The following is a 14,022-nucleotide window of genomic DNA, read 5'->3' as shown; positions in this document are numbered from 1 at the left end:
GTTGCCTATGAAGGCTCTTGGTTTGCTTTCCTTGGATATCAGATTTGTTATCATTCTTGAAGGATATTCTTGTATATGTAATTCTGAACTGATAATTCTTTCAACTTTCAGCTTTTTAAAAATGTTTCTTCATTGCCTGCGGTCTACATTTTATTTTTTAAATATTTATTTATTTATGCAGACAAGAGCTGGGGTATAGGCCAGAGGTGTGGGGGGTGAGAGGATTCACCGGAGGTAGAGCTGGGAACAGAACAGCCAGATTGACGGAAGTACACTGCTGAGGGGAGCAGCAGGCGAGTCAGGAGAGGTCTGCTGCACCATGTGGGTTGCTCCCTGGCCAGCCAGGGATCGAACTCATGCTGCAGAGGTGGTGGACAGCTTTGCAGGCTGCGTCTTAACCCCTTGCGCCACCAGGGAGGCCCCTGTCGGCATGGTTTTGGATAAGAAATCTGCTGTCATTTGAATTGATATTCCTCTTTGTTATTCTTTTTTTTAATGGTTATTTTCCAGGATTATTTCTTTATATTTGATGTTCTGTAGTTTGATTATGAGGTAGCTGATTATAACTTTCTCTGACTTTGTCTGTTTGGGCTTTGCTGATCTTGAATCTCTGTTTTTCAATCTCTCTCCATTTATTCTGGACTCCAAGACATGAAGATTAGACTTTTTGATGTGTTCTTATAGATCTTTGATGTGCTTTTCAGGTTTTGCCTTTTCTTTTTTTCTTCTTCTTACTAGTTGCTATTCCTCTATCTTCAAGTTCATTATACAATTATTTGCACAGCTGTCTCCATTCTGCTTTTGAGCCCGTCTAGTTTAACTTTTTTCCCCTCCAGTTTTAAAATGCTCATTTAATTCCTTTTTCTATTTCCAGTTGAGAATGTCTCAATAAGTAGGTGTTTTAAGAATATTTACCTTTATCTCATGAAATATGACTATAATGGCAGCTTTTAAAGTCTTTAATAATGCTGTCATCTTGATCATGATCGAATTGGTAACTGTTGATGGTGTTTTCCTTTGGGATTAGTCGAACTTTCCCTCTTTATATTGAGTAATTTTGGGTTATATCATGGGTGTTTTGGATATTATCATGAGAAACTCTGGGTCCTTTTAAAATTAGCATTGTACAGAGAATTTTGTTTCGTTTAGCAGGTGATCAGCCATGTTATTTTTAGACTAAATTTTCATTTTACCTTCATTTTTTCTATAGTTATAATGTCAGCTCAGCTTTCTAAAACTTTATGGCTTTTTCTTTAGGCTTTGGGCTTTTTCTGTACATGTGTGGCTTTGTAGTTAACTAGGTTTTTGTTACTCCATACATAGATTTAGTGGGGCCTCTTCCAAATCTCTTTCAGATATATTTTTTACGTTCTTTGGTTCCTTGTGGAATCAAGGCTTTCTGGCTGGAGAGATGGAGTTTCTTACAGAGTTAGAGCCACCTGTGCTGCTCTATAGTTTTTCCTAACTTGGACAGCTTTTATAAAGTAGTAGTAAGAAAAAGGTAATGGGGATTCCTTTCACACTCCTTGGTCCACAGAGTTCCCTTCCTGTTTTGTTTTTTTTTTTTCCTCCAGAAATAAGGTTTATATTTAGGACATGTGCCTACATGATACCTATACAGCATCACGTACAGCTATGTTACAGCTCTGCAACAGTAGAAGAAGACAGAAAAGAAAAGTAAACCCAAAATGAGGACACTTCTCACATTTTTTTGTCTCTGTGTGGTACATTTCCTTAGTCTTCTGTCTCAAAAGAAGTCTTAACTCTGAATTTTTGTTGGATGTGCTTGTGGTGCAATTTTGCATAGAGGCTATCTTCAATTCCACAACCGGGAGATTAAAAGCAAAAAACAACTAACCAACCCCCCCAGGAAACTCATTATCATCATTGGACATTCCTTAACTTTTGGTTCACCTCCCTAGTCCATCACATTTTAACCTTTTAGAGTTCTGAGGTTATTGCTCTTACTAGGTTGTCCAGAGGAGGTTTCCGTTGTCATGAGTGGGAGTGAAAGGATGTAGTGAGCCCAACTGCATCTTTTCCTGACATAGGACGTTTCACTAGGTGATTATTACACGTATTTTTTACTTCTCACTTGACCTTTTGATTGGGAGCAATAGTTGGAAAGGGAAGGTAGTTGTTTGCCAAGGCTCAAGATACAACCATAAAAGAGATTCTAGCTTAGATAGCTACAACTTTTGATTGCACAGAGATAAATGATTTCAGGTCATAGATATGATAGGGATTATTTGTATACTTCTTACTCTGTTCCAAAAAACTTTATTCTCCTTTAGTTCTTCCAGTAATCTTACCAGGTAAATACTTATTTATCCTCATTTCAAAGGGAAAATTTGGATAAGAAGAGATTAGATAGTTTGCTTAAGTTTACATAGATGCTAAATTGTAGGACTATGATTCAAATCTTAGATAGGGCAATTTAGACTTAAAGCACATGATCTTTTTAAAATTTTCACTTTAGTATCATGGAAAATTTGAATATGTAAGCAAACCAAAGTAGATAATAGTATAGTTAACTCCCCATGTATCATTTTACTGGATTCAACAGTTTTCAATATTTTGCCTTTCTTTTCTTTCACCAATTTTTTTTGTTTTTGAAAAGAAATCTGAAAGCAAATGCTCAATATATCATCTTGGCGATAAATACTCTAACTACAAACCATTTATAATAGTTAAAAAAAAATAACATAACCACAGTATGACTATAGCCACAATATAATCACAACCTAGGAAACAAAGAATATTTTCCTTTTAATCATCTAATATCTATTTTGTTTTCTGTTTTATCTGATTGAATCAAAAGTTTCTTCCTATAGTTGGCTCAATGCAGGATCTCAGTATAGTCTATACATTGTATATAGTCTATACATTGTATTTGTTGATACATCTCTTTGTCTTAAAAATGACCTTAACTCTAACCCTCTATTTATGATTTTTGCTTTTTAAAGTTCCTTTTAGAATAAACTTTCATTTTGGGATACTTTTGAATAGAAAAATTGCAAAGGTAATACAGAATTCTCAAAACATACTTTTAATTTTCCTGAGTTTGATTATTTTACTACAGTATATTTCCCAAAACTATGAAATCAACATTGATATACTTTTTTTTAATTAGCAGTTGCATTAGTCAGTTCTTGGTCTCTTCTCGCTTCTATTAATTTTTCAGCCTTTCCTCATTTTTCTTTTTCTTTAAAGATTTATTTATTTAGTTATACATGCACTGGGTACAGTCAGAAGCGCGGGAAGGTGAGAGAATTCACCAGAGCCAGAGCAGGGAGCAGAGCAGGCAGAAGGACCGAAATACACTGCTGAGGGGAGCACCGGGCGGCAGGAGAGGTCTGCGCGCCATGCGGGACCCTCCTCTGGTGGCCCAGGAGCAGCTGGGGATCGAACCGATGCTGCAGAGGCTGCGGGCAGCTTCGCAACCCAGCGCTCAACCGCTGCGCCACCAGGAAGGCCCCCTTTCCTCATTTTTCATGAATATTATTTTAGCTTTATTGAGAAGTAATTGACATATATCGCTTTATAAGTTTATGACATAGGGCATGATGCTTTGATTTCCATATATTATGAAATGATTGGTACAACAGATTTAGCTAACATATACCTTCTCCTATGGGCACAATAAAAAGAATAGAAAAAGAGAAAAAAAAATATTTCCTTGTGATGAGATCTTTTTTACTCTCAGTAACTTTCCTGTATGTTCATACAGCAGTATTAATTATAGTCATCATATTGTATAGTAATGTACTTATTTATCTTATATACCTAATACTTATTTATCTTATAACTGGATGTTTATACCTTTTTAACTCCTTCGTTCAGTTTTCCTTCCACGCACAGGAGTCTGGATCAGGTATTTTGTAGGATGTCCTGTAGTTGAATATATATATTTTCCTTAGGATTATATTGGAGTTGTGAGTTTATGAAAATTATACAGGGAGCTAAAGCACTTCTTAAGATTTATTTTTATTTTTTAAAAAATCATATAAAAAGTTCATATGGTTCCAAAGTGAAAACCATAAAACCAGGTAACTTCAGCACAGTCTGACTTTCATTGGTTTCATCTTTCTAGTCCTAAAAGTAAGCACATTAGTTTTTGGCTTATACTTCCAGTGTTTTTCACACACACACTCACACACGTGTGCACACACACACATACATGCATGTCTATCCCTCTTCTACTCTTTTCTTCTTACACAAAAGGTAACATTAACCCCTTTTAACACCTTTACCCAACTTTCTGTTTAGGGCAGTCCTTAACAATGACTCTTCCCTTAATGGCCATTTGTATTAAAGATGTTTTCTATTTTAAAAAGTTAATTTTTCTAAATAATATCAACCTTTTCTTGTGCCTTTAAAATGTTTAATACATATGATTCCTTTTTCATTCACAGATATTTTCCAATTTGTCCCTGGATGAGCGTTGTCTTTCTGCATCATTGGTTTGCAAATATTGGCGGGACCTTTGTTTAGATTTCCAGTTTTGGAAGCAGCTGGATCTTAGTAGTCGTCAACAGGTATGACATCTAATTCTAGAGAAATGCTTAATTTGGTCCCCCCAAAACTCGTTAGTCCTCTAAAGAAATCATGTTTCATGTTGTATTATTTCAAGATAGTTTAGATGATTGTAGTCTATAATTCTGAACCTTAGTAATTTTTTTGTGTCAAAAGTTAAGTTAAAATTAGGTTTTTATGGTGAAGAAGGTATTTTTTTTAGTGTAGATTCGTATTTTGTGTTACCTTTTTTTTTGATTTATATATTTATTTATATAAGAACTGCGGTACAGGCCAAATGCGTGGGAGGGTGAGAGGATTCACCAGAGACAGAGCAGGGAACAGAACAGGCAGACTGACGAAATACACTGCTGAGGGGAGCAGTGGGTGAGACAGGAGAGGTCTGCTGCGCCATGTGGGACCCTTGCAATGTGGGACCCCCACCATGTGGGACCCTCGCTGTCTGGCCAGGATGGAACCGGTGCTGAGGACAGCTTCACAGCACTGCGCTTAACTGCCTGCACCATCAGGGGAGGCCCTTGTATTACTTCTTAATCCTCTTTTTCCTCCCCCCCTTTTCATTACGTTTTGAAAAATTATTAAACTTCCTTTTTTTGAAGTCATTTTATAAAAATTAGGTTAATAGTATAAAATAGTGGCAAACATTTACATAGTACTGCCAGTATGCCATATACTGTTCTTTCTGCTTTATACATATTAGTTCATTTGATCTTTCAAGCAACCTTATGATTTGAAACTATTGCTGTTCCTATTAAATATTATACTATAAAGAGTATTTTGTACTATTATTATAAAGAAATAGAACATAATGAGCTAATTTTTTTTTGCAGTTTTCTTTTTAATTAATTTTCTAATACTCCCCATTGTACCCGACTGCCCAATTTGTTTGTATATTGGTATTAAAATGATGAAAAAGGATGAGTTAATAGTCCTGGGCCTCCCCGGTGGCGCAGCAGTTGAGCGCTGGGTTGCGAAGCTGCCCGCAGCCTCTGCAGCGCTGGTTTGATCCCCAGCCGCTGGGCAAGGCTCCCACATGGCGCACAGACCTCTCCTGCTGCCCACTGCTCCCCTCAGCAGTGTACTTCATCAGTCTGCTTGCTCTGCTCCTCACTCTGGCACTGGTGAATTCTCTCACCCTCCCGTGCTTCTGACTGTATGTACCCCGTGCTTGTATAAATAAATAAATAAATAAATAAATCTTTTAAAAAAAAGAGTTAATAGTGCTTATTGCAAACAATTTGTTGTACTTGGATGCCTCCTTTAAATTGTTGTTGGCATTGGAAATATATGAAAATATTCAATAAAAATAAAATTTTGTTTAAAGATTTATTTTTATTTATTTATGTATACAAGAACTGGGGTGTAGGCCAGAGATGCAGGGTGGTGAGAGGATTCACCAGAAACAGAGTGAGGAGCAGAACAGACACATCTATTGAAATACACTGCTGAGGAGAGCAGCAGTTAAGGCAGGAGAGGTCTGCTGTGCCATGTGGGTTAGCTCCCTGGCCAGGGATTGAGCTCATGCCATAGTGGCTGATAGCACTGAGACTTTAACCCCTGCGCCACCCAAAATAAAATTTTATTGTAGTTCTAAACTTGATCTAATTATTTCTGTGGTATTGTTAGTAATTGCATGCTGATAAATGTTTAACAACTGATTTTTTAAATCAAACAAGCAGTTGATCCTGATTTGTAATACTTGCCAGTTTTTGTGATACAAATATTTTCTACTCTGGCCACTTTCAAGCTACTAATGTGATGTCTCACCATGCAATGATGCCACTGATCTGGAAAGAGGTACAAATAGTAGGTTTTTGTGAGATGGTAAAAGTCAACTTCATATACCACTGATTTTGTCTGTCAGTGCTTGTGTGTAACACATGAACTTTAAAAAAACTAAGCAAGTTCCCGATCATTTGTGAATAGATTTTCTTTTTCTCCCTCATTTTTAAGAGGTTAAAACAATTATAGAATTAGTCATCAACCTGCCTGGTTCCATGAAGTTTTTTTTTTTTCAGGGGGAATGGTGAGTATTTATTTATTTAGTTAAGACTGGTAGAGCGGTGAGAAGTAATGTGAGCTAATTCATTTGCTCTTCATTAACTCCTGGATTTTTGAGCTATTTGTCAAAAACTCAGACTGTGAATGGCTTTTTGTCTCTGCTGGTTGTTATGCCTGGAATTGAATGCAGAAATAAATAAAAGGAGAGGTATCTTAAGAGTTTTTGTTTTGAAGGAAACTGTCTGCATATGCAGACAAGCATAAATAAATCGTTTCAGCCTTGGCTATTACTCATGATACCCCTCAATACTCCAGTTCTTTCCTTTTTCAGTTCTAAATTTTATCATGTATCTTCTTTTTTTCTACCCCTTTTTACTAAAAAGACTTGAATATTGTTAATTATCTTTTTCTTTTTTAAAAATGTGATTAGGTCAGGAATATGTATAGGTAGATTATTATTATTATTTTTTTAATTCAGATGGCCATGTAAGTTTTTCTCCAGATAGATTTTAAAGTTATGTGTATTTAGCTTGGAGTCCTCTGAGGAAAGCTATTTGATAGGGACAGTTGGTGTGCTGACATACAAAATGATATCATATTTTCTAAGATATAGATTAGTTATGTGTTCTGATAGAAGTAGCGAAGAATTATAATTTATATACTGTTTTGTTATCTAGTAAGAGAGTAAAAAGTCAAGATTTATACATCGTGATGACTGATATACACTAATTTCTGGGTTAAAAATAGAGAACAAAACATTTAAATTCTTTTCATTTGTGTTTGAAGTATTAATTAAATTTTCCCAATAAGGATAGATTTTTAATTGAAATTAACACATACATTCTTGCTGGGTGTTTCCTGACACTACTTCTGATATATGTGGAGATTTTTCTGTTCTAACAACAAATTTCTCTGACTCCAACTAGGATCATAGCAATATCAGTTCAGCTCTGCTCTTGCACTAACTTCTGGGGTTAGTACAGACCTCACAGGTTAAGGGCTTAGTCCCACTTCATATCAATCACAAGTCCCAGCAACCACTTGTGCCTATGACTGACCAGTTATAAATTCCCCTTAGTGTCATCTCTTCTAGTTCAATAATTTGCTAGAATGGCTTATAGAACTCAGGGAAATATGTACGTTTACTTATTTATTGTAAAGTATATAGCTCCAGACAACTGAAAAAGACACATCGGGCAAGGTATGGGAAGAGAGGACATGGAACTTCCAGACTTTTTTTGGATGTGTCATCCTTCCAGCACTTTCATGTGTTCACCAACCCCAGAGTTTTTCAAATCTTGTTTAAGAAGTTTTATAACCCAGATTTCACCAGCTCTTCCCTCCGAGGAAGTCAGAGAGTAGGACTGAAAGTTTACCACTTCTAATCAAATGGTGTTTGATCTTTTTGGTGACCAGTCCCCATCCTGATTCCAATCTAAGTCACTTCATTAGTATAAATCATTTTGTAGCCAAAAGGGACTCATTATGAATAACAAAAGACACTTCATTCAGGAAATTCCTAAGGTTTTGAGACCTCTGTTCTAGGAATTGAGGACCAGACCAAATATATTTTTTAATTAACACCATAGTTCTTATTGTTTTAATATTAAATAACATTTTCTTTTTATTGTGGTTTTCATTGTATAATCTAACAATTGTATTATTTATTGGAGAAAATTTATAAAAGAATATAAACTAAGTTTCTTTTATCCTTAAACTTATTGCTTTTTTCCCCCTCATAGGTCACTGATGAATTATTGGAAAAAATTGCATCAAGAAGTCAAAATATAATTGAAATCAACATTTCTGATTGTCGCAGTATGTCTGATACTGGCGTATGTGTTCTAGCATTTAAGTGTCCTGGACTTCTTAGGTATACAGCCTACAGGTGTAAGCAGCTTTCTGACACTTCAATTATTGCGGTTGCCTCTCACTGTCCTTTACTTCAGAAAGTTCATGTAGGCAACCAGGACAAACTTACTGATGAAGGACTCAAACAGGTAAATTTTAGCAACTATAAAATGATTCTACTCATGTTAACTAAAAGTGTTTTCTTGTAGTGAAACTTTAAAAGATTGCTATGTTAAAATTAATGCTCAGAGACTAAAGTAAGTCATTTTTTTTAATGTATCTGAGTATTTGGGCTAGTGAACTAGATTGCCGTGGTTATAACTGATAAATTATCTTTGTTGTGTTTTGTAGTAAGTGCCTGAAATCAGGTACTAGATACTTTAATAATTTATTTTTTACTTGCATTTTGTCTTTAAGTTTACTTTAGACAGTTTGGGTACAATTTGGGTCAGCATGAGATTATAAAACTGTCAGCATGAGATTATAAAATTTAACTTTTTTTGCTCTTTTATGTTACTGTATGACATACATACATGCTTTCAGATACTGTTATAAGGCATAAATGGAAGTCAAGTTAAAGAGTATAAAATGAGCAAAAAGTTTGTAATTACATATATTTGGCACAGTAATTAGATTAAAAATAGTATCATGTACTTTGTGTTTTGATACACTTTCTTTGGAAATGGCCTTTAAGGTTTCTTATCTAAGTGGATTATTCATTCACTAAATATTGAATGTATTCTACATAGTAGGCCCTGAATTTGTGAATATTTGAAATATTTAGTAATGCTCTCACTGTTGTACTAGGCACTAGGAAACCTTTGTGCAATTGTTATTTGTCTGCCCTACATCTTTCCCAGCTTTGCAAAGTCTTGAAAACAGCAGACCGCATCCATTGTAGGGCTGAGATTTCTGATTCCAGAGGGAGCCTAGCAGACTCTATTGTCCAGTGACTGGTTTTGTCTGTTCTATCTTGCCTAAGAGCTTCTGGAAGGACTGATACAAGGTGTTTATATCTGTTTCACCGAGTTCAGAAACTTTTCAGGGTGGAAAATCAGTGGGCATTGAACAAAAGCATTGTAATACAAATGAAATGTTTGTAAATGCTTGGGGCAAAAGATAGTGCATAGTCATGTAATAGACCACCTAAGGCCTATTGAGGAAAAGTCAGGGAGATAATTGCTTTAGGAAATTAGGGCAATCAGAAGCACCATTGTTTACAGGTGACTTTAGAAAATCATGTGCATGCACAGTGCAGGGTTCTTGCTCAGGAAAGACTTGAGAAAACTTTGAACTTAAGTCACTGGCTGCTCTCTAGGCTTAGTGCAAGAAGTAAAAAGGCCAAGGAAGAATTATAAATGACATGGCTACGTGTGAAGGGAGTATCCCAAAACAGAACAAGTCTGCAAAGACTAGAAGAAGTATTTTTATTTTTAATCTTTTGGCATTCAAGAAAGTAGCTATAAAAACATTGGCTGAACACAAGCTAGAACTTTAATAATCAAATAATAACCCCTGGGGGAGGGTGAATCTGATTTCTCAAATTCCCACATCATAATACATTATAATATTTGCATATCCAATTCTCAGTAGCAATAAATAAAAATACTTGGCATGTGAAGAAACTGAAATTATGGCCAACTCAAAAAAAAAGGCAGACATTGGATTTAGTACACAGATATTTATTTATTTATTATTTAAAAAAATTTTTTTACATCATTGTTCATTTTTAAACAATATTTTCTTCCCCCTACCCCCTCAGGTGTAGTCCCCATAGAGTTTCCTTCACCTATGCACCCGTACACCATCACCTCAGTCCCCTGTGTTCCTCCCTCCCTCCCTCTGATCCCTCTCCCTCCTCCTCTCCTGCAGTCTCTGATTTATAATTGTCTGTTTTTGCTTTGTTGTGTTTTTAGTGCACAGAGATTTTAAATGAATTATCTTAAATATGCTTAATATGCTAATGGGAACTATGTTCAAGGAACTGAACTGATATGTGAACAAAGTGAGAATAACAGTAAAGAACTAGAAATTATAAAATGGATCTAAATGGGAATTCTGGAGCTGAAAATTACAATTACTGATTAAAAAAAATTCCCCAGCAATTTGCAGCGTCAGATGTGAGCAGACAGAAGAAAGAATAGGCAATCCTGAAGATAGGATATTTAAAATTATTCAGCCTCAGGAACAGAAATAGAGTGAGTAAAAGTCAACAGAGTCTAAGGTACTTGTGGGACTCATAAAGCAGAACAACATTTACATTATTTGAATCCCAGAAGAAGGGAGAGTAAATGAAGCAGAAAAGTATAATTGAAGAAATAACCATTCATACTTCTCAAACGTAATGAAAGACATGAAACTATAAGAAATTCATGAATGCCAAGCATGGTAATATCAGGGAGATCTGATTGACATCCGTTAGTAGTCTGTTAAATGCCAAAGACAAAGAAAGTATCTTGAAAGCAACAATGGAAAAATGACTCAGTGCATACAGTTGACACTCAATAAAATCTATAGCTGATTTTTCATTGAATCCTCGGTTAAATGGCGAAAGAAAAATGTCAACAACAACAAAAAAACACTGATGAACCAAAAAATATATAACACATACAGTAAACAAATAGCTAAATGGCAGACAATTCCTTCCTTATCAGTGGATGCTTTAACTATAAATGAATTAGGTTTTCTAATTAAAACGCAAAGATTGCAGACTAGATGACAGAAATACCAAACATAGATAATAAAGTCCGTAAAAGATTCATTTTAGATACAAACAGTTGAAAGTTAAAGAATGGAAAAAGATACTCAATTCAAATACTGATAACCAAAACTGGAGTAGGTATGTTATTATCAGAAAAAAATAAATTAAAAAAAGACAAGGTTATTATACATTGAAAAGGTAGTTCAGGAAGATATAGTAATTGTAAATACATATGCACATAAAAACAGAGCCCCTGCATATATGAAATGGAAAGACTTGAAGATAGAAATAGTTCAGTAGTAATAGTTTGAGACTTTGATGCCCAGTTTCAATAATGGATAGAAAAGCTAGCCAGAAGAAGATAGAGGACTTGACCAAACTATAAACCAGTTACATGTAACATGCATATACAATGCACTATAATCATTAACAGAAGAATACTTATTCTTAAATGCGTATGGGACACTTTCAAGATTAAACCTTATATTGAACCATAAAACAGGTTTTAATAAATTAAAAAGATTCAAGTCTTACAAGTATCTTCTCTGATGGTGGTGGAATATATCTAAAAGACAGTAACAGAAGGAAAACTGGGAACTACACAAAATGTGGGAATTAAATAACACTCTTCTGCAGTCAAGGAGGTACCAAAAATAAAATCACAGGGGAAATTAGAAAATACCCAAAAATGCAAATGAAAGCCCAATATATAAAAAGCTATGGGATGCAACAGAAGTAGTCTTCAAAGGGCAATTTAGAGCTATAAAAACTTAAAAAGAAAGATAGGAGATTAGGATTTAAGTGTACAACTGAAGAAACAAACTAAATGCAAAGCTAGCAGAAAGAAGGGAATAATGATCAGAGGAGAGATAAGTGAATTAAAAACCCAAAAAACTATGGAGAAAAATTAATGAAACCAGTGAAACTAGTTTCTTTGAAAATACCAATAAAAATGACAAGATTTAAACTAGATTAACTAAGAAAAGAGAATTCTCAACATACTAGTTAGAAATTTAAAAGTGAACATTACCAACTTTATAGAAATAAAAAGATTTGTATGTGGAAATTATGAATATACACCAACAAACTGAATAGCCTAGATGAAATGGGTAATTTACTAGAAATACACAAAACTACGAAAACATTTCAAGTGAAAGTAGAACATCTGAAGAGATACATAGCAAGTAAGGAGAGTGAATAAATAATAAATACCCAACAACAAAAAAGTCAGGGACCAGATGGCATCCCTGGTGAATCTTACCAAACATTTACAGAGGAATTAATACTAATGTTCCTTAAACTCTCCCAGAATATTTGAGATAAGAGTTCCTGACTTCTAGGAGATCATTATCCTGATTATGAAGCCAAGGAGTCTACAAAAAAAGACAAATACAGACTAATATCCTTTAGGAGTATAGATGCAAAATTTCCTCAACAAACTGGAGTCATATTGATATTTCATTATCAAGTATAATTTATCTCATGAATGCAAAGGTGGTGCAACATACAAAAATCAATCGATGTTAAATACTACATTAATAGAATGAAGAACAAAACCCTACTTTATCATCTTAATTGGTACAGAGAATACATTTAGAAAATCCAATACCTTTCCATAATAAAAAACATCACCCAATAAACTAGGACTAAAAGCATACTCTCCTCAATATAATAAAGACTGTATGTGACAAATCTATAGCTAATATCATGCTCAATGGTGAATGACTGAAATTTTTTTTCCTTGAGTTCAGGAACAAAACAAGGATGCTCATTTTTTGCCACTTTCATTCAACATTTTTCTGCAATTTGTACCCAAAGCAGTTAGGTAAGGAAAAGAAACAATTTTTTTTAAAAATTAAAAAGGAAGTAATCAAATGTCTCAATTTAGGGATGATGGGAGTTTTTCTTTAATATCATTTTCATCCACTTATCTGGGTTTATTTCAATGCATTTTAAAGGATACCTGTTATAAATTACATGAATAATAGTACAATTCTGCAAAACTCTGAAACCATATCAAAGATATACTTGTGTGTAGTGAAGGCATAGTGGAGTGTCAAATTCGTTTATATCATCCCCCAGAATTACCTGATAACTCAGTTCAATTTGAATGTTTCTTAAAGAACTTATAAGGAAAATTGGAGGGCTTCAGAATCTCTGTATTTTACTATTTTCATCATACAACATGTGTCTTTTAATGTCTTGTACATAGTTCAGTAGTTACTCCTGATTTTGATATTTTTTAGACATTTGTTCAGTTCAAGGATGGTAATCTTTCTGTCTTAGACTACATTTGTTACCCACCTAGTATGACTCAGTCCATGTCTAAAAATATTCATAATTTAGCATTGTTTGACAAAATTCAATAATCTTTAAATATATTTATTTTGACTGTCATTGACAAAGGACCGAAATGAGTATTTTGATATTCACAAACTTTAGACTATAATTCAGGTATTATCTCATTATATAACTGTTTTTAATAAAGAAATCCTTCAGCCAGATAATTTGCAGTAATATTTTAAAGTCTATCAATAAAAATTAAACACTTTTAGTAGCTACCTTTTTATGCACAAAAGAATCCTAGATATTTTTGAACAAATATCTTGATAGTTGCATAATCTCTTTCAAAATCAGGATGGCTTTTATTTATAAAATGATACCAAAATATTTTAGATAATGCTGGCATGCTTTTTATCTGTAAAGAAAAGAAAAAGCCCTTATTTGTAACATCTGCCAGTTTCTGTGGTGTAAATGCTCCCACACTAACAACTGATAGATTTTGTTATTTTACCAAAGGAATACTTACGTTTTGATTTCTAAACGCACACACATACATACACCATTCCATACAAATGTACATAATTTGATTGTTTCTCTTATCCTAAAAGGGGCCTCAGAGAGGCAGTTTTTCTTACTGGGGCATGACATAA

At 34.3% G+C, this 14,022-nt stretch overlaps 1 protein-coding gene across 1 annotated transcript in view; it reads left to right on the top strand.

Moving 5' to 3' along the window:
• Positions 1-14,022, top strand: part of FBXL17 (F-box and leucine rich repeat protein 17) — a gene marked incomplete at both ends in the record, with an annotated part of 549,061 nt that overhangs the window by 21,875 nt on the left and 513,164 nt on the right. Inside the window, 2 exons of the mRNA XM_084233627.1 lie at positions 4,416-4,538; positions 8,280-8,537. Of these exons, the coding sequence (XP_084089753.1) occupies positions 4,416-4,538; positions 8,280-8,537 (381 nt within the window). The remainder of the gene's footprint in view (positions 1-4,415; positions 4,539-8,279; positions 8,538-14,022) is intronic.

The sequence above is a fragment of the Talpa europaea genome (genome assembly GCF_964194135.1).
Source record: "Talpa europaea genome assembly, chromosome: 5".
In the NCBI taxonomy this organism is placed as follows: Eukaryota; Metazoa; Chordata; class Mammalia; order Eulipotyphla; family Talpidae; genus Talpa; species Talpa europaea.
This window is presented reverse-complemented; position numbering and strand designations above follow the sequence as displayed.